The sequence below is a fragment of the Neofelis nebulosa genome, chromosome 11, assembly GCF_028018385.1.
Source record: "Neofelis nebulosa isolate mNeoNeb1 chromosome 11, mNeoNeb1.pri, whole genome shotgun sequence".
In the NCBI taxonomy this organism is placed as follows: Eukaryota; Metazoa; Chordata; class Mammalia; order Carnivora; family Felidae; genus Neofelis; species Neofelis nebulosa.
Genome location: NC_080792.1, coordinates 63532420 through 63553669, shown reverse-complemented (window position 1 = coordinate 63553669; position 21250 = coordinate 63532420). Strand labels below are relative to the sequence as shown.

Genomic DNA, 21250 nt, shown 5'->3' with positions numbered 1-21250 from the left:
TACGAGTTAAAAAATCTCATTATGGAGAGAATATTGAAAATATTAACTAGTATATATTACAAATGAATCTCTGAATATGCTAATATGCAAGTACTAACTATAATCCCCAAACACTTTATACAATCTTATCCATAAAAGTCATTACTGCCATTGAAACTGACAGATGAAGTGGGGGTATTATACAAGCACTAGTTTCATTTCTACTCTGATCTTTACTTTATAGCCTTGGTTCCCAAATTGTGAGCTGGACACTATAGCAAACTTGTACAGGTACAGCAGGGTATTTTAAAATTTTAAGGGAAACCATGATATCTGACATCTAGAAGATATCACAAATACAGCTTCAAATAGAGGTTTCAAATGAATAGACTGCACTACATTCCTTTCAATGACATCAGAACTTTGTGAAGCTGAGGTTGTGGTGGTACCACAGGAAATCAATGTGAATCAGGAAATGAAGTTGGCAATGTCAAATCTGACTTCAAAACTTGAGAGTACCTAACAGGTGTATACATCCCATTAGTAATCCTTCATGGTTAACTAAGAAAAATAATCAAGAGATATTAAGGGCACCAAGAACAGGAAAAGTCTGGGAACCTACAGTTAACTTCTGAAATCCTTATTTCATAATCGGTGTCAGAATTGGAAAGGAAAGACAGTATAAATAGCTTTGGACAAGAAGTTTCATGACCCAGCCTGCAACTTAATGACTATTAAGTCCGTTTCAAATGTTCACAGACCTATGTGTAAAATGGAAGGGGGACAGAAATAAGTGAACTATAGGACAGAAATATTTTTTTGAGGGTTTTTTTAATGTTTATTTATTTTTGAGAGAGAGAGAGACAGAGTGTGACCAGGGGAGGGGCAGAGAGAGACAGAGACACAGAATCTAAAGCAGGCTCCAGGCTCTGAGTTGTTAGCACAGAGCCACACTCGGGGCTGAAACCCATGAGCAGTGAGATCATGACCTGAGCCAAAGTCAGACACTTAACGACTGAGCCACCCAGGCGCCCTGGAACAGAAATTTATTAAGTCATTTGACAATTTCACTATACTCCTACTACAAGGATCTCAATAAGGCACTATTTGGTTAGTCTTCAAGAAGCTTACAGCCTAAATACCACTTTTAAAATGTCAGGCTGTATTATTCAAACCAAATGGATAAGGGAGAGCAACAGTCAAAAAATCCATGAAATTCAGCAAATTCAGAACCTGAAAATTATGAAGAAGGGGGAAAAGGTCTTTTGAGTAAAGAAATAGAGTAAGAAATGAGGTTGCTTAAGGGAATAAGTAAAAACAAGTCACTATAAACCAGGAAAAGTTTCAAGGGATATTAGCTTTCAATAACCAAGGGGTAGGTAACAAAATACCAAGACGTGCCAAACTAGGAAGAACTGAATCAAAGAAAAAAAAAAATCACCCAGAAATGTAATTTTCAGAATAACCACTTAAAATCATTATGTAGCAATACTGGCCACAAAATTATCAAATGCCTATCTTTTCCACCCTGCCACTTATTTCCTATTAAGGAAACAAAAATTGGTTTAAATTCCAATAAACCAATGTGATTTAACATCGCTGGCTGCAATCAGCGCCTAAAATTAGTATTAGGAGTAAGAGTGGATTGTATTTTATAGGCAACTCTATTACCACGAAAGGGATGTCAAAAAAAAAAAAATCGAATAGGTCAGAATAAACAACATAAAATTTCAAAGAACCGCAGAGGTGGGTAAGAGTAGAAACTGAGCATCAAAGTGCAATCATGAATAAACTCCAAACTAAAGAAAGCTGCCCCTCAGAATCCTCAAGGAAGGAGCTTAAGGTACTGAGTAAACTGACATAGAGATGGAAGTTTATTAAATATCCAAATAGGCATTTCGACCTGGCTTTCCAGTCACACCTCTGAGGCAGGCCATGTCTTCGTCATTTCAGTTTCCCAAAGAACGACCAAGTAGGGCGCCAGGGCCACCCGGCTTAACCTCAAGCAGGTAAGTGTTCCGCCCCGACCCGCCAGCTAGATGGGGGTCAACTCGGGGGCCTAGGAAGACGCAACAGAGGCGAGAAGGGAAATCTTCAGACAAGTTCACCCTCTTCCGTCATTGGCGCGGCCTAGCTCTTACTAAACCTCGGGTCCATATTTCCAAACCGCCGCTCATTACAGACGCTTCTTAGGATCTGACAACCCCTCCCCAACCCGCCTTCTCGGCACCACTGCGGTGCGGCCTGAGGCTCCAATTCTGGCTTCTCCAGATCCCGGCTCGCTCGGTCTGGAGAAGCAACAGAGCCCGCCAACTCCTACAAGTACTGCCCACTTAGCTCCTGGCTGAGTGCACAATAAATCCCTCGCTACTGGTACTGAAAGAACAGGGCTAACGCGAAGCGAGCGCGTGTCAAGAGTTGGAGTCCTCCTTCAATAGCGAAGGCAGCAGAGGGCCTAAACTCAAAGAAGAGCCAACGTCCCAGCCGCCACACTCACCTACACATCCATCCACGATTCTGTTTGCGGAAGCGACCGTCGGCGCCACGCGTTGTTGCTACGCCATTTCCGGGGAGTGGACGGATCACGTGACGTCGCTCTCCGCGGAGAGTGGAGCGTCGTACGACCTTTGCGCCGGAACTACGAGTCCCGTCGTGCAGCGCGCGGGGGTCAGCTGTGGGACGCGCGGAGCGGCTCGGGCAGTGGCGAGCACGTTGTTAGTGGGCGCGGCTGGCGGGCCCCGGGGGGGCGCGGCGGGGCGGGAGCGGCGAGAGTCTGCCTGACCCGGGTGGGTTCCGGCATCTTGACCCACGTTTGGTCAGGTCACTCTCCTGAGTGACACCTCCGTGGCGTCAGAGGAGCTGTCTTTCGGCCTGTGCGGCGGGAAACGCGGTGGCCTCAACGTCCTAAGAGGTAGCCCGGGCCCAAGACCTGAAAGGAACTGCGGGAGGGGTCGAGAGGGCACCTTCAATTCGGTGCATGTTAGGGAAAATACCTGGGGCGTGACCCCAACACCAGCCCGGCGACCACCGCTCCTCGGGCCGTGCCGGGAAACCGCCTGCAGGGCCGGGGTCCTGCACACTATCCTGCCCACAAGCCCTGGCGGCCGAAAGAGATCACCCCCGCCCTTCTCTGTAAGGCCCCTGGCTCTGCAAATCCGGTTTGGGGATAGTTTTTCAGCTTTGTGCTTTGTTAACCCTTTGCCCTCTGTTCTTCCCTTCGTCAGAAGACGGCTGAGGGAGGGGCCTGGGAGCCGCCGCTCTTGGAGTTACTTTAAAAATGAGCAACGTCTTAGGGACTGGTAGGTCGTTCCCTACCGCTGTATTTGGGAAGACCTGCCATACCTCCCGCTGAGGAGGCCATTCTCATCTGTCAGATTCTGGAGTGGGGGCAGCCCATCCCTATTCTTGAGAAACATTGTGGTATTATTCTGTGTTGGTTGGACTTTGGTATGGGATAGTTGGGGGAGAAAACTCACTTTGGCCATCCCCTCACGCTTCCACTGGAGAGCCCATGGCACCCACTGTACTGAAACTTGGGATTTCCATAGTTCAGGTCTTTCAACCAGGGACTTAGGGTCAAAACTGTATCTGTGAACTAAAGTTACTGATGGCGTGCACATTTTAGTTGTTGTGCCTCAGCACCCCCATTTTACGGGTATAAAAACGTGATTAGATTTACAGTTCATCTTGAATTCTTTACCAAAATTGATCCCTTTAAAAGCAACTTTGAAAACGTATTTTACTGGCCTGCCTTGTCAGTAGGTAGTTACATTGAGACTTTGCATTGGGGGTGGCAACATTTGCAGCATGTACTTTCCAATCCAGTCACTTCTAAATTGTGGGCATTAACCTTTTTTGAGGTTGTTGACCCTCTATAAACTTTGGACCAAGAATGAGGCCTATTTTTAACAAATGAGAATGAGCCTTCAATTTCAGATGACTGTGCTTGTGTTTTTAATTGTATGGAGTGAGCTGTTTTGAGAATTAACTTCAGTTCCTGAATGTTGAGAACTGCAAAGGTATAGGTCCTAGGGATTGAATGTACTATGTACATATCCATGCATTAAAACTAGGCGATCATATGGCCATATTTACTGGTTCTGATGCTAAAATTTCTTGAGATAATTGCTGTTGTAATTTTAGGGAAAATGAATCTAATTTTGACTTTTTAAGAAATTTTTTCATTAGATTAAAAACCTCTTAAATATGTGTGCATGCAAACTCCACCATGAATTGATGTCATGCATGAGATATATAGAGATCACATTTTGTAAATTTTATAAAACTTAACTGAAAGTCAGTAAATTGAGAATAGAGGAAGAACGCTTGAATGTAGTTGTAGTGGAAGGAGTGAATGGCCCAGACAAAAATGTTTTAAAAGTTACTATTGTTGTTATTTTCCCCCATTATTGCCTGAGTAATGTCTGATTTTCTGAAATTTGAATTAATAATAGCAAATATTTTGGTATTTTCTGTGTGCCAGAGTAAGTGCCTTACATATTTGAACTCATTTAATTCTTACATAATCCAGTGGGGTAGTTGCTGTGATTTATTTATTTATTTATTTATTTATAGATGAGGGTTAAGTAACTTGGCCAAGGTCATGAAGCTAGGAAGTAATAAACTAGGATTTGGACCCAGGCAAGCTGGTTCCAGAGACCAGAAGCTGTGCTAACAATGAAACCCTGCCTGCTAGAAGGCCAGGCTCAGAACTAGAAGTTGGCTGGCACATAATGGATTTTCAGAAAATTTCTTGATTGTTCCCAGTGCTTGGGTTATTATATTCAGAGAGAAAATAACTCGATAAAGACATTACTTGCTAAAATGTGAGCTCCCAACAAGGCAAGGATCATCATTTTGTTCAGTGATTTAACCTAAGTGCCTTGAACAGTGCCTGGCATACTTGGGTGATGATTGAATGAGTGAATTACCAAGAAAAGTTTTGTAAAAATCCTTTTTTTTTTAAAGGACATACAAGATTTATTTCAATTCATTTATAAGATTTCTTTATGCACTGTTTTGATTATTTGGCTCATTAGTCATCCAGCCTGCTTCCTGGTTTGGATTATACTTTTGTCAGTGAAAGGAAACGGACTAGTAACTTGCAAGTTTTTTGGTCAAAGTAAAGGTAAGCAACAGATTCAGTAGATACCATCCCTCTTTTTAAGTCATTAGTTTCCAAAATGACAGCTCTCAGAAGTATAATTTTAAAGTGTGATTTCTGTTGTGTAGTTGAAGATCACATTTTTGAAACATAAAAAAATTGTAAATGTTGATACAATCTTATAGCTTCCTAAAGATGATGGTATTCTTTGAGGTGGGAGAGAATTGTTTATGGAAGTTTTGTTTCTCCAGTCTTGGAGGAAGGACTGTTCCTCCAGTACACTTGCCAAAGTGTTCCTGTTGAAATTTTACTGCATTTTTGGAGCACATAAGATATTCTTGTTCAAAAGATTTTTGGTATAGTTGAAAGTAAGATTTGGTTGAAAAATGTAAGTTTATTATGTGTGATGTTAATTTTTTATGTCAACTAGGCTATACCACCTAGTTATTTAATCAAGCACTAATCTGTGTGTTATTATGATGGCATTTTAAAGATCTGGTTAACATCTGCAATCAATTTACTTTAAAGGAGATTACCCTCAATAATGTGGATGGGCCTCATCCAATCAATTGAAGACCTGACTTTTTTTTTTAACGTTTATTTATTTTTGAGAGAAGAAAGAGAGCGAGAGAGAGAGGGAAAATGAGTGGGGGAGGGGCAGAGAGAGAGGGAGACACAGAATCTGAAGCAGGCTGCAGGCTCTAAGCTATCAGCACAGAGCCTGACGCGGTGCCTGAACCCACAAACCATGAGATCATGACCTGAGCTGAAGTCGGACACTTAACCGACTGAGCCACCGAGGCGCCCCGAAGACCTGAATTTTAAACTGAAGTGTCTCAAGAAGAAAAAATTCTTCCTCAAGACTACAGCATTGATTTCTGCCAATTTCCAACCTGCCGATCTACCCAACACATTTTAGAGTTGCTAGCCCCCACAATTTTGTGAGCCAATCTTAAAATAAATATTTATGTATTTAGATAAATAATAATAGATTTCTAATAGAAATGTCTATCTAAATACAGATAAATCTACAGATAGATAGCTAGAGATGTATGTATAAATTTTTTCTCTTGGTTCTGTATCTCTGGAGAAACTTGCCTGATTCAAATTTTGGTGCTGAGAGTGGTTCTAGAGAAGCAGATTCTTGAAGATGAGTTTTCTGAATTGGTTATGATGTTCCTGGAATTACCTTTCTAATCTAATTAGATTTAAAGGCACTAATAAGTGAAAAGGTCACTGATAGCCCATAGTGTGATGTGACAACAGAAATATGCAAAACCCAGAACATCACCATCCTTTGCAAGTATTTATACAAGATAAGGATGGGATGATCACATATTTGATGACTTAAAACATTTTTGTCAAATTAACAAGTATAATGAGACTGGTTGCTGACTGCTGGCTACTAACTGTGCTGGGGAAAGGGAAAAGAAAAGGATGAACTCAGGTCTTCAGATTCTCAGCTCAAACTCTACATAAATAACCTGAAATTTTTTTATATCTGCCTTAAAGAAACTTATCTCCTGTAATTGCAGAGCTGAGATTGCTGAAAACCAAACCCAAAGTCTCATCCTGCAAAGTGGCTGAATTACAATGTATAGCAGAGTATCTGCTATTAAAATGAGGGCATTGATTGAGAAGGAATGTAATCCTTAAATTTGGAATGGGGTACTGAACGCCTAAATTTTAATCCATTGTCTTTGCCCGTAGAAGCAGTCCTTCCACTCCTCTTTGAAGAATTTAACCTTGCTTTGTGGGAAGTCCCTGTAATGGTACCTTCCCTGAGGTAATTGCCTTGCAAGACAACTGATTCTCCTCAGGAACTACCCCTACCACCCTTCTTTGTTTCTAGACCTATAAGTAGACTCCCAAGTCCCCGCAGGCCCTCAAGGGGAAGCTACAAAGTGTGTTCCAGAACGAGGTGTACTGCACTCTAAAAACCACATGATTTATTTTGACTTATACATGTAGAAATCTGGGGGATTTTTTGTGGGAATGGATATTAAAGGTGGGGGATAATGGTGGAAGGAACATAAAGTTGGACAAGGCCAAATTTATTGATAATAGGGACCACTAAGCAAAGATTCTGGATTCACTGTTGTAGCCTTAGGGGTTTGGTTGGTTGGCTGAAGCATGGACAAAGGTGACCCCCTCCCCCCCCAAATGAAGTTAAAATACCAGACCTGCCTTGCTATATTACAGAGAAATGGATCCAGAGACCTAGGGAGATTGGAATGGTAAGGTGTCTTAATCATGTAAGAACAACTCACCCGCTCTGGGAGGGTCTAGAGGAGATACCTTTCACCATGAAAGTGAGAAATAAATTGGTGAGGAGAACCCCAGCATCCATGAAGAACTATGGGATTGCTCTTCTCTGTGGGTCAAGAGTTCTAGCAGAAACTGCTGCCAATGAACTAGGGATCCTTAAATACAGTGAGGATAATTGGAAATTGGGCAGATATTACAGAGAGACCTATTTTCTTTCTTTTAAATTTTTTTTAATGTTTATTTTTGAGAGAGAGCGAGAACGCACGTGCGAACAGGGGAGGGGCAGAGAGAGAGGGAGACCAGAATCCAAAGCAGGCTCCAGGCTCCAGGCTCCGAGCTGTCAGCACAGAGCCGGACGTGGGGCTCGAACTCACCGTGAGATCATGACGTGAGCCGAAGTCGGACGCTCAACTGACTGAGCCACCCAGGTGCCCTGAGAGACCTATTTTCTTTTTTTTTTAAATTTTTTTTTTCAACGTTTTTCATTTATTTTTGGGACAGAGAGAGACAGAGCATGAACGGGGGAGGGGCAGAGAGAGAAGGAGACACAGAATCGGAAACAGGCTCCAGGCTCCGAGCCATCAGCCCAGAGCCTGACGCGGGGCTCAAACTCACGGACCGCGAGATCGTGACCTGGCTGAAGTCGGACGCTTAACCGACTGCGCCACCCAGGCGCCCCAAGAGACCTATTTTCTTAATGGCATATCTATATGTTGAAGGAAAGAAGCCAGAGGAGAGGGCGGTTGAAGTACATAGGAAGGAGAATAGCAGTAAAAAAATATAAAGAAAATGTGGTTGAGTGGAGTCCTGGAAAAGACAGGAAGAGGTTAGATTTGGAACATGGTGGAGAGCTGAGATAGTTCCTTTTCTGAGGAAGTTAATGGATTCTGAGTTGGGTGTTGATGTAGTTAACTTTAAAAGGGGCAAGGCTGAAGTTGAGAAAATTCATTCCTAATAACTTTGGCTTGTTTTTAAAGGGAAGGTGGGATAGTTTTGTCTTTATTGTGGGACCATTAGGTAGTAAATACAATAAATAAGTAAATTATATAGGATGTTAGAAGGTAAGTGCTGTGAGAAAAGAAACAGCAAGATAAGGAAGATTGGGACGTTGGGAAGGAGGGGAAGATTGGAAGTGGTGTTGCAATTTTAAATAGGATGGTTAGACTTCATTAAGTGGATACCATTTGAAGAGAGTCTTGTACTGGCGCGCCTGGGTGGCCCAGTTGTTTAAGCATCTGACTCAGGTCATCATCTCACAGTTTGTGAATTTAAGCACCTGGCTCTGCACTGACAGTGTGGATCCTGCTTGGGATTCTCTCTCTCTCTCTCTCTCTCTCTCTCTCTCTCTCTCCCCCTTTGCCCCTCCCTGCTTGTGTGCAAGCAGGTTTTGTCTCTCAAAAATAAGTAAACGTTAAAAAAAGAAAGAATGACTTGTAGGAAGTGAAGGAATTAGCCATGCAGACATCTGGAGAAAGACTATTCCAAGCAGAAAGAACAGCTAATGCAAAATTCCTACAATACTCTTTAACTTTTTGGAAGAGCTGTAAGGGTGGCCATCGTGGCTGGAGCAGGGTGAGAAGACAGAGTGGGTGATGCATTCAGAGAGGGAAAGGAAGGAGATTATGTGAGGCAAAAGTACTTATGCCCTTATTGTAAGAGAAATTGTAGAATTTTAATTTAATAGGAGAGATGATTGTATCTTTTCTATGTTATGAGGCTGAAAATAAAGTATAAGAGGCTTGAAGAAATTGGGAAAGGTGTGGAATGGTCACTGAGAGGAAAGGGAAAGGGAAGCTGATTGGATCAGGAACCATTGTGGATTGTCACATAACATTCAGAGCCTTTCTCTGAGATCAGGTAATTTACCCTCAGTGTATGCTGGTACTAATCTACTCAGTTGTGTGATTTATGTTAGTGCTCAGCTATTGAAATGTAGTTGTAGGAAGAACAGATAGTTGGACTAGTTCCAGATTAGATTTTGTGGGCTGGTATTACAGATTGACAGAGTAGTAATTCAAGTAATGCACTATAGAATTGAAGCTGGATAAAGACTTCTGAGTGAAACCTGGAGGAGCTGTTACATTTGAAAGAAAAAAGGAGGTAGGGTGGGGTAAGGCCTTGGAACTAGAATCCAGAAGGTAAGGGAGTGAAGGCTCAAAGTAGAGGCTGCAGAGAGTGGGATAGTGTAGTTTCAGGATTTCAGTTGTGGGGCAATATCAGATAATTTCAAGGTGGAATGCATTGCTAAAGAAGTTGGGATTTTGCATGGGTCATCCAAATGGAGTAATGGTAAAAGTTTAGATGAAGGAAGAATACAAACTTGATTTGGCTGGGTTGACAGATGAGAAGGTAAAGAAGGAAAACTAGAACTAATTATTGTTACAGCATGCTAAATGCTAGATGCTTAACACTGTATCTCATTTCATTGTCATAAATACCATATGATAAAAGTGTAATTAACCCCATTTTAGGGATAAGGAAAAAAATTAAGTAAAGTAATGCCAGAAAAGTTGGAACTCAGATCTTTCTGATTGCAAAGCCTACTTTTTTCCCATTGCAATGGGATAACACCTGCCAGCCCAGAAAAGAAGGGAGTAGAAGTGGAACCATGTGGATTCTGGACCAATGTTAGGATTACAGATCACCATGGTTTGCCTTGTGAAATTTAGACCCTCTGTAAAGACATAAAGATATAAACATTTTATGTAAATGAATATATTTACATGGTAATTTTGGAAAAATCACTGATTTTCTATACAAATGATACATTTCACATTTAAGACTGCTCTGGAAATCAATTATTAATGAAATTCTTTAGGAATTCACTAGGCAGCATGATTTAACTTTTCTTGAAGGTTAAGAATTTAACAATGGCTCCATCATTACCACAGCTTGTATATGTCGCTCAGTTCTTGTATTAGAAAGCTCAAAAGCAGAATAGGTTGAAGGAGGTGGATTTTATAATATAAATTAAATTGAAGGCATCAAATGCATTAAGGAGGAGGAGAGTAACAGCCCAGAAAATACTACAAATAAACTTGCATGCTTTTACTTTTTCTAAGCATCAGTCAAGGTGTGATTAAGACAAGAGATTGAAATGAACAAATTAGAATATTAATCTATTGAAAGAAGCAAATTTGAGTGTCCTCCTGTTTGATAGTAATTGAGAGGGTTTGTATAACTAGAGGCAATTCTTTTCCTATCCCTTTTGTTATGTTTCAGCTTGATGAGTTCTACAATTGATCCCTTCCTCATACCTATTCTTCAGGTTAAAGCTGTACTAAATATGAGTTGTATCTGGCAAGGCCACATAGTGTACTTTAAAAAAAAAAAAGTTAATGGGTTTTATTTTTTAGAGAAGTTTAGGTTTATAGAAACATGGAACACAGATAATAACAGAGAATTCCCATATTATCTAACCCTACCCCCACAGTTTCCCCTATATCTTGTAGTAGTGTGGCACATTTGTTAGAATTGAAGTACTAACTGAAGTCCACAGTTTGCGTTAGGGTTCATTCTTTGTCTTGTACAATTATTAATGTAAGTTTTGACAAATGTATAATGACATTTATCCACCACTACGGGATCATATAGAATATTTTGCTGCCTAAAAGGGCCCTGTGCTCCACCTAATTATCTTTTTCCTCTCTCACTGTGCAGCCTCTGAAACCACTGCTGTTCTTTTTTTGTTTAATTTTCTTTTAAGTTTTATTTATTTATTTTTGAGAGAGAGACAGAGAGAGTGATTGGGGGAGGGGCAGAGAGAGGGAGAGAGAGAATCCCAAGCAAGCTCTGTGCTGTCAGCACCGAAACACGGGTTTCGACCTGAGCCGAAACCAAGAGTCGGACTCAACCAACTGAGCCACCCAGGCGCCCCTGAAACCACTGCTGTTCTTACTGTCTCTGTAGTTTTGTCTTTTCCAGAATGTGTTAGAGTTGGAATCATATAGTATATAGCCTTTCAGACTGACTTCTTTCACTAGGCAACATGATTCCTCCGTGTCGTTTAATGGCTTCACAGCTTCATAGCTCATTTCTTTTTATCAGTAAATACTAGTCTGTTGTTTCGAGGTACTCAGCATGCTTATCCATTCACCTAATCAAAGACTTCTTGGTTGTTTCCAGTTTGGGGCAATTACTGATAAAGCTGCTATTAATGTTTGTGTGGGAGGTTTTTCTGTAGACATAACTTCTCAACTTATTTGGGTAAGTACCTAGGAGTGCTATTGCTGGATCATACAGTAAGCCTATGTTTAGCTTTCTTTGAAGCTGCCAAACTGTTTTCCAAATTGCCTATGCCATTTTGCATTCCCACCAGCACATTCCCTCCACATTCTCACAAACATTTGGTGTTTGTTAGTGTTTTGAATACTAGTTATTCTAATAGGTGTGTAGTAGTATCTCATTACTGTTTTAATTTGCAACTTCCTAGTGACAAATGATGTTGAACATCTATTTTTTAATTGGCATACAATTGGCATATAAGATATTAATTTCAGTTGTACAACTTAATGACTCAATATTTGTATATATTGCAAAATGAACACCACAGTAAGTCTGTTTAACATCCATTGCCATATATGTCTTCCTTCCCAGGCTCTGGCAACCACTAATTTGTTCTCTATATGAGTTCAGATTTCTTCTTTTTTCTTTTAAGATTCTACACATAAGTGAGATCACATAGTATTTTTCTTCCTCTAGAGTTCATAATACATTTTTATCTCATCTAAGTCCATATTCAAATGATACTATAATACTTCATGTGTAGTTACATGTGCCTTACTGTGGAGTGTTATCATAGGGTATTCTCAATTCCTTGTGACAACGCTATCTTTCATTTCACTTATGTGCTATTAATCACCTAACGTATTACTAGTATGACTTTAAACAGTTATCTTCTACATCAATTAATAATAAAAAAGATTTTGCCTTTGTTGATTCCTTCTCTGTCAATCTTTCTTTTTTTTATGTAGATCCAAATTTCCATGTTGTTTCCTTTTTGAAGGTCAAGTGTATTGGCGATGAATTCCCTCCGTTTTTTTTTTATTTGATAAAATAATTTATTTCTTTTCCATTTTGATGGATAATTTTGCTGCATACAGAATTCTACTTTGATAATTTTTCTGAATGCACTTTAAATATTCACTTTCTTTTGTGCCTGGTTTCTGATGAGACGTTGGCTCTAACTTTATTCCTGCTCCCCTCTAGGTAAGGTCCACCCCCCACCCCTGATTCTTTCAAGATTTTCTCTTTGTCTTTGATTTTCTGCAACTGGAATATGATATGCCCAGATAGGGATTTTAGATATTTATCCTACTTGATTCTCAGAGCTTCCTGGACCTGTGGTTTGGTGTTTGTTAGTAATTTTGGACAATTCTCATGTATTATTACTTCAGATATTTCTTTTACTTCTTTCTTTGTTCTTCTGGCATTCCTACCATGTGTATGTTACAACTTCTGAAGTTGTCCCATATGCTTGGATGTTTTGTTCTGGTATTTTTGTATGTGTCTTGGTATGGGGAAAAGGGTGCATTTTTTTTTTTTTTTTCCTCTTTGCATTTCAGTTTAGCAAGTTTCTATTGACATCCCTTCAGGTTCACTGATTCTTTCCTTGGGTATGTGGATTATAAATCCACCAGGAATTCATTAAAGGCATTCTTCATTTCTGTTACAGTGTATTTGTTTTGTAACATTTCCTTTTGATGCTTTGAATTTCCACTTTGCTTACATTGTATGTTGTTTACTTTTCCCATTCAAGCTCTTAACATATTATAGTTATTAACTGCTCAAAACTGTCCAAATTGAAGATGCTACACTGAATTTAGAAGTCATTTATTAGAGATAAATCGAGTCTTTTAAAAACTGACAGATTGTTGACATTCATGGAATTGAATTAGTTGAACACCCACTGGATGCCAGGTTTTGCACTAGTCCCTGTCACTACTGGGAATCAAGACAAACTCCTCAGTCTCCAGGAACTTAAAGTCCACAGAGAAAAAGAAGATTCCAGTATCTACATTTTCAGTGCAATTTTCTGTGTAGTTTGTGGGGTTCAGGGACTTCAGAAGGAATTAGTGCTGTGCTGTGACTTGCAGGAAAATGGTAGTTAGAAGAAGTAAACCATTTTTTTTAATGTTTATTTATTTTTGAGAGAGAGACAGAGTGTGAGCAGGGGAGGGGCAGAGAGAGAGACACACAGAATCCAAAGCAGGATCCAGGCTCAGCTGTCAGCACAGAGCCCGATACGGGGCTCGAACCAGTGAACCATGAGATCATGACCTGAGCTGAAGTTGGATGCCTAACTGACTGAGCCACCCACGTGCCCCAAAGTAGAACCATTCTTTATAGAGGATTTGTCTACTTTGTGATTTTGTTTGCATAAGGCATCTGTGACAGTGCCTTGTGGGCTGGAGGACTTGAAACAAGCCAGAAGACTATTCCTCCCACTCCTGCTTTAACCTGAGCAACTTTGCTTTGATTTATTTATTTTTATTGAACTTCCAAGTAAGATTTTGTTTGACAAGAGTTTTTTGAATTCACACAATAGAAAACTAAATCTTGCTATTGGAATTTTTTTCAATTGTCTTTTTAGTTAGCGTGTTATTTGGTATATAAAAATGGAATATACTTAATTCCTTTTGCACTCAGTTGTATTTCTAGTGCTGTTTGAATGTTTTAGTGTTCCAGGTTGTGAGGAACAGAAACATGTTCATATAATCTTAAGCAGTGTGGGTTTGGTTAGGATACAGAGGGAGTAAAGGAATCTCATGAACTAATTCATTTGCCTCATGGAACTGGAATTTGAGGATATAGCTTCTCTAGAATTTCAACAGCATTCTAACATTTGTGCTTTCTCAAAGGCATTTGTTCCAATCCATTCTTTCTTCTCTATCATTCCTTTAACTTGGCTTCTCTTTTTTTGGTTCCCACTGCTTCCTTATACTTTTACTCCTTTCTCTTTCTTTCTTTCTTTCTTTCTTTCTTTCTTTCTTTCTTTTTCTTTCTTTCTTTCTTTTTTTCTTGAGTATGGTTGACATACAATGTCACATTAGTTTCAGGTATACAAGGTAGTGATTTGACAATTCTATATGCTAGGCTCCCGTAAGTGTAGCTACCATCTGTCACCGTACAACGCTATTAATGTATCATTGACTGTATTCCTTATGCTGTGTCTTTTATTCCCATGATTTATTCATCCTGAAACTGGAAGCTTTATACCTTTACTCTTTACCACTATGTCTTCATCTTCTCTTTGCCTCAGAATTGCTACATGAGAGACTGGACTTTCAGACATGTATATTACTGCTGCTTCATGCCTGGTCTTGGGCCTATGCCTAAGAGACTGGATATTATTGGTTTGATTAGTACAGTTTCATATAGTTTTTCAAGTTTTGTGCCAGAGCCATCCTAGGCAACTGTTTTCGTTTATCCTGTATAATCCCTGTTCAGCTCAGGCACTGATCCTTAGGCTGTTTTCACTGTGAATAAGGGCAACAGACTATCTTGTTTACTTACAATAATAACTTGTAACATTTTATGAGCACTTGCTACATGCTAGTCATTTTCTGAACATTTTTACATTTATTTTCATCTGGTAACCTTATGAAGAAGGTGCTATTATTAACCCCATGTTACAAATTGGAAACCAGGGCACAAGGGGGCTAATTAACTTGTTTATTAGTAGATAGTTTATAGTTATAGTGTTTTCAGGATGTGAACTTGGGCAGTCTGACCTCTTGGATACTCTCAGTTGTTAAACTCTACTGCTTGCTCACGAAAATTAAGTCATGACAGAATCAGTATCCCTACCATACAGGGTAGGATTGTATACTGAGAATTAGGCACCAGTAATCATATGCCATTCACTTGTAGTGTTAACAGCTTTTATGACATAATTCTAAAGTGGAAAAGGATAGTCATAACAAGCAGTGTAATCATGTCACTTTTCTTGGGTCCTGTAATACATTTCATCATTTATTTCTATAACTGAAGCATAAGCAGTTTAGAACACTTTCTCATCTATAGATATGAGAATTTCATATCTAGGGGTAGGAAATAACAGGCAGCTTTTGTTATATGCTAAGTCTCATGATTTAAAAAATATATTACTGAAATTACTGTATTTCATTGGAAGAAATTCAAATTTAAGTTGTTCATCACTCCAGGTTCTGCATTTGTATCTGAAATAGAGTCCTGTTAGTTCACAGCTTCTTCAGGCCACTCATCCACTTGTCCAGATATAACTGATTTGATCTGAGTAGTGTTTATGAGGAGTAGCACTTCCATCATTGACCGATAACCAAAAACTTTTATCTTTAATTGAAAAGATGAACAGACTAATAAAATCCAGAAATGGAAACTGCCAGTGGGCTGAGGCCATTATACACAGGTGCTTGCTGTGAGACAAGATAACTCCTACCTTGCTTTGGTTTTATTGTTCCTGAAGCCTGTTCATTCCAGGATATGTATGATACTACTCAGTCTGTACTTGCCCTCTACTTTTACTTGCATTCATCTGAAGTAGGTTTGTTCCTTGAAATCTAATGAGTCTTACTGTGTATGTCGTCAGTATTGTGATCACTTTGGAAGTATAGAGCTGTACTGTCAAATATGGTAGCTATTACCCATATGTTGCCATTTAATTTAAATTAATTTTAATTTTTGTTTTTAATTTAAAAGTTAATTTTAAGGTAAAAGTTAACTTCTTGGGGGGCACCTGGGTGGCCTAGTCAGTTAGGTGTCTGACTCTTGATTTAGGTTCAGATCCTAGTCTTGCAGTTTGTGGTTTTGAGCCCCACTTTGGGCTCTGCACTGGCAGTGAGGACCCTACTTGGGATTCTCTCCCTCTTCCCTTGTCTCTCTGCCCCTCCCCTGCTCTCTCTCAAAAATAAGTAAACTTTTTAAAAAAGGTTAATTTCTTGGGCCCTATATTTCCTTAGGGCACTTTTATCATGTGTCTTACATGTCTTAGTTTACTGAAAATTGGCACTGTTTCTTTCTTCTGGAAGTGGCCATATAGCTTAGTGACTAAGTTTGAATCCCAGCTCCTCCACTCACCAGTTGAATGATATTTCCTCTGTGCTTTAGTGTCCTCAAATATGAAAAGATGACAATAGTCCCTCCTTCATAGGATTGTTATGAGGATAATCTGAGTTAATACATGTAAAGTGTTTATAAAACTCCTACCACATATTAGGGGCTCAAAAATATCTTGATGATGATGATGATGATGATGATGATGATGATGATGATGATGACGGCAACAATAATGGATGATACCTTTGCCACCATGTTGCCTCTGTCACTGAAGCCATTTGCTGGGCCTAGAGAAATGATCCCCAAATTCATACTGTCAGGTGTGACCTGGCAGTAGGAGATTCTGATTTGTTAGGTCTAGATGGAGACCAGGAATCTGGTTTTTTCAGATTATCTCTCCTTTCCTTCAGTATCCCCACCCTGCCATGATTCTAATATGTAGCCAGTTTTAGAAACCACTAGCCCAAAGGTTGGCTTCTAAGGGAACAAATAATACAGGGGTGACTCTTAAAAATGTGATGCTAAGTGAAAGAAGCCAGTCACAAGAGACCACATAATATAATTCCATTTATATGAAATTTCCAGAATACACAAATATAGAGAGAAAATAGATTAATAGTTGCAGGGGCTGGGATGGGGAGGAAATGGTGAGTGACTGTTCGTGGGTATGGGGTTTCTTTTTGGGGTGATGAAAATGTTCTAAACTGAGATTGTGAGGATGGTTTCACAATTGTGAATATACTAAAATTTCTTGAATTCTACACCTTAAATGAGCATGAGAATTGTATCTCAATAAAGATGTGTGGTTTTTTTTAATGGGCAATAAAAAGTGGGATGGGAAAAAAATATTTTCTTTAGGAGGGAGTAGTTGGGGAAACCAGGGAAAAGGGTACAAACTGGAAGCTTGGAAAGAGGCTTTTTAAAAATCTTTTTTTTCTTTGGGGCTCCTGGGTGGCTCAGTCGGTTAAGCATTGAGTTTGTCTCAGGTCATGATCTTGCAGTTTGTAGGTCCAGTCCTGCGTTGGGCTCTGTGCTGACAGCCCATGCCATCAGCCCAGAGCCTGGAGCCTGTCGAATTCTGTGTCTCCCTCTCTCTCTGCTCCTCCTCCCCCACTCGTGCCTCTCTCTCTCTCTCTCTCTCTCTCTCTCTCTCTTTCAAAAATAAATAAACACTAAAAAAAATTTAGGGGTACCTGAGTGGCTCAGTCGGTTAAGCATCTGGCTCTTGGTTTCGGCTCAGGTCATGATCTCATGGTTTCGTGAGTTCAAGCCCTGCACTGGGCTCTGTGCTGGCAGCATGGAGCCTGCTTGAGATTCTCTGCCCTTCCTCCACTCTGTCTCTGTCTCTCTCAAATAAAATAAAATAAAACTTACAAAATAAAACTACTTTATAAAAAATTTTTTTTAATCTTTTTTTTCTTTTATTCACAAACACACAATAATCTGATTATCTGAAAGTTAGTCTGGGAACTTGAACTCCTGGAAAACAGCCTTGTAAAGGAAGTAGATTTAAAAGCAAAACAGAAAGTCTTTGAGTTCAGAAAACACCACTAAAGCCACAGACAGGAATAATTCAAAGATAATGGTGCTGGAGAAAATCCTCAAATCCAACAAAAATAAAGACCAAAAAAACATAGTAAAATATTCAAAAGGAATTTTTTTGTGTGTGAAAAATGAAGCCATATATATATTTGACAAATTTTAGGTTATAATTCCACCTGAGCTAATTCTTAGACTAAATGATCAGTTGATGCTTTTCACCTTTGGAATAGGCATAGCATAGATTTATAGAAAACAAAACAACTTAGGACATGGACTGTAAGAAAGCACAATAAAACATCCTTTACTTAATGCTTGACTTTCACAACAAATAACAAGTCAATTTCATAAAAGTAATTAAGGACTTAATCATTTTTCTCTATGGTCTTTCTTAGTCATTTAATATTTAAGTCATTATTTGAAGCACCTATTTTCATCCCTGTAGTTTTTTGTTGTTAACTGGTCTGATTCTTCAGATTGTTACTTGTCATTGACTTTGCTTTTCATTGCAGTAATCTTCAGTATCCCCTTTAAAGGTTTCCTGGGAGCCTATTTTCAGATAATGCAGTTTCATTTCATAATTTATTTACATTGTGTTGTTGGATTATCAGCGAGAGCCTAATAGAAGCTGATGTTAATTTTTAATTAGGGATGAGTCAGGAGATTATATGGGGACAATTCATTAGTGGATATTTTTATATAATGATAGACAGCTTTGTACCCCAGATAACAGATACTCATGTGAAATGGAGTATCTGTATTTATTGGAGTGCTAACTCAAATACTGTTGACTTATTTAGTGTACAGTTTAAAAAATAAGATCAGTTATTCACAATGTAGTAGAAGTAGTAAGATTGCTGGTGTGGGGTCAGGGTGGAGATTAGTGGTCAGGTGACACTCCCTGATATTAAGGGAAGGGAACTAATTTGCTATATAGTAATGCATATTGTAATTCTGTTTAACCAGTGGGAGAACCTATGTCTAGAGAAGCTAAGTAATTTGCTCAAAATAATAACACTGTTAACTCAGTTGTGTCTATCGTATTCCAAAGTCTATATTCTTCTAAAATTACATTATACTGTCTTTCTGACAAAAAGTTTTAGATATCTGGAAACTGTCTCCTCACCGGCGAAAGCAATTAATTTAGTCCAAAGGGATTATAGAATAGATGGTACTTGTATCAACTATTTATCAGACCTTAACAGTTGTAATAACTTACATGATGCTTGTTCACTTACAAAAGCAGTTTTACATCAGAAATTTCATGTAATTTCTATAACAACCCTGTGAAGTAATCCTCATTTTACTAGTGAATTTAGACTTAAAATGTCAAAGGCGATTGTATAGAATTATGTCCCCACAACATGAGGGCCCAGATTTTTGTTTCTAGATCTTATGATTTTTCCATTATACTACACAGCTTCTTTGTAGAAAAACAGAAGTCCTACAAACATCCCTTTTGTAGCAATAAGATAACCTCAAAACATTATCCTCTGTGATGTCTGCTAGACTAGTTTACTATATCCTATTTAAATGATGTATTTTAGTAATGTTTTAAAATTGTGATATGTTAGAACTACATACCTTAACATTAATTTCTGTGGATTTGGTAGCAGTGTCTGTCCTTTATTTCCTAATAGTTAATTTGTTTTTAAGTGGATTAGTTTAAAATTGAAATCTATGTATAGTCTTAATTTTTTTTTTTATCTGGTCTCTGTAGAAGCCGAAATCCACTAATCACCGTTCTTCAAAATGCAATGGAATGTATCAAGGTCTATATTCCGACTGGCACATAGGACATGCATGGAACCACACTGTCAAAACATAAAGGGACAATTACTTTTGTATAAAGCTGAATCCAGAGTAGTTTTGGTACAGGGCCCTCAAAAACAATGGCTGCACTTATCACCTGTCCAATGTGTTGCAAAGGAAAAGAAGCCATTTACTGCTCATCCACCCCAACCGGGGGTCCTTCACCATAGACAGTGGGAGCAAGATATTTTATCCAAGAGGGTTATATCATCCAATGCCACATCCCCAGGAACTCCTTCGGAAAGAAAGGAAGAGCCTGATCCTTTACAAGACAAATCTATTAGTCTTTATCAGCGATTTAAGAAAACATTTAGACAATATGGAAAAGTTTTGATTCCAGTACATCTAATAACTTCTGGTGTTTGGTTTGGAACATTTTATTATGCAGCCATAAAGTAAGTTTTTGCTTGGTTGAGCACCTTTCCCTGTTTTATCAGAATGTCAGTCTTCCTAATTGTACTAATGAAAGCCTTAAATAGTTTTAATGCTTTAATGTCTTTAACTGATGACTGTTTGTCATAGCTGTTTTTGATATTTTCATAGCTAAATTTGCTTTGTGTGTATAACAGGCATTATACTAACATTTTAAACGGTATCATCTCATTTAATTCTCATAACTATATGAAGCAGGTAGTGTAATTATTCCCATTTTATTAATGAAATTAAGCAATAGTAAGTCAAAATAACTTAGCTTTTCCCAAAATATTTTGGTGGCTTATTTCAGAGCCCGTGCTCTTATGCTCATCTGTCAATGTAAGAGAGTTCAGAAATTTGGCAGCACCATGAGTTCTATACTTCTGTATTTCTTGAAGTTTTCATGAATATAAAAAATTACCTATTATTTTGCCTTATGTATGATTTTGGTGGGAAGTTAATATGATATTTTTGCCAAAACCTGGCTAATACCTGTTGCAGATACAAAAATAAACAAATTGCAGACTTATGTTTTAGTGTTACCCACATCTGATAAATGTCAAGGTAAGGTCTTTTGTTTTAATCAGAAGTTAATTTGTTGTATACTTAAAACTAAGAGTGTAGATCTTGTGTTAGGTGTTCTTACCACCACTAAAATAAACTTTTAAAAACAGTTAATTTGGTGGGCCTAGCCTGTAGGTATTGTAAAACACAAAATTTCTAAATGTGCTTTTCTTGTTAAATATAAATATTCTTCCTTTCTTTTAAGGTAAGTTATTTATGGTGTTTTAGGAGCAAGAGCACACATTGAAACAGATCTCAATGATTTCCAGTTTGTTTTTAACACTAGTAACCAAAGTGTTTTGATGCGTGTGTGCCTGTTCTTTGAACGTACTGTGTGGGCTTTTCTTGTAGTGGCCTGGGCTATAAGAGCTGAAGGAGCTCACCATCCTGAGGGCAATGAAATGGCCCGATGTTGTACACTACTTTGACATTTTAGTAAAATCTCCTATGGCTCTAGAATTACTTTATTCTTTCTAAAAGTCCACTGATATTCAATATTTGGTTTTATTTAATGGTTTGATATTAAGGTATTAA

General features: G+C 38.7%; 2 protein-coding genes across 9 annotated transcripts in view; one reads left to right on the top strand and one right to left on the bottom strand.

The window, feature by feature from the left end:
- Positions 1–2572, bottom strand: part of RNMT (RNA guanine-7 methyltransferase) — a 46627-nt gene extending 44055 nt beyond the window's left edge. Inside the window, exon 1 of one of the 3 annotated variants that reach the window (XM_058692816.1) lies at positions 2477–2572. The gene's annotated coding sequence lies outside the window, so the exon portion shown is untranslated. Of the gene's footprint in view, positions 1–1882; positions 2437–2476 lie in introns of those variants that run through there. The other 2 variants (XM_058692818.1, XM_058692817.1) reach the window with 2 other exon arrangements.
- A 53-nt stretch (positions 2573–2625) lies between these two features.
- Positions 2626–21250, top strand: part of FAM210A (family with sequence similarity 210 member A) — a 29219-nt gene continuing 10594 nt past the window's right edge. The window contains exons 1-4 of one of the 6 annotated variants that reach the window (XM_058692821.1): positions 2700–2890; positions 4948–5107; positions 6794–6869; positions 19647–20133. In XM_058692821.1, the coding sequence (XP_058548804.1) occupies positions 19679–20133 (455 nt within the window). In that variant the 5' untranslated portion in view covers positions 2700–2890; positions 4948–5107; positions 6794–6869; positions 19647–19678. The other 5 variants (XM_058692822.1, XM_058692820.1, XM_058692823.1 and 2 more) reach the window with 5 other exon arrangements.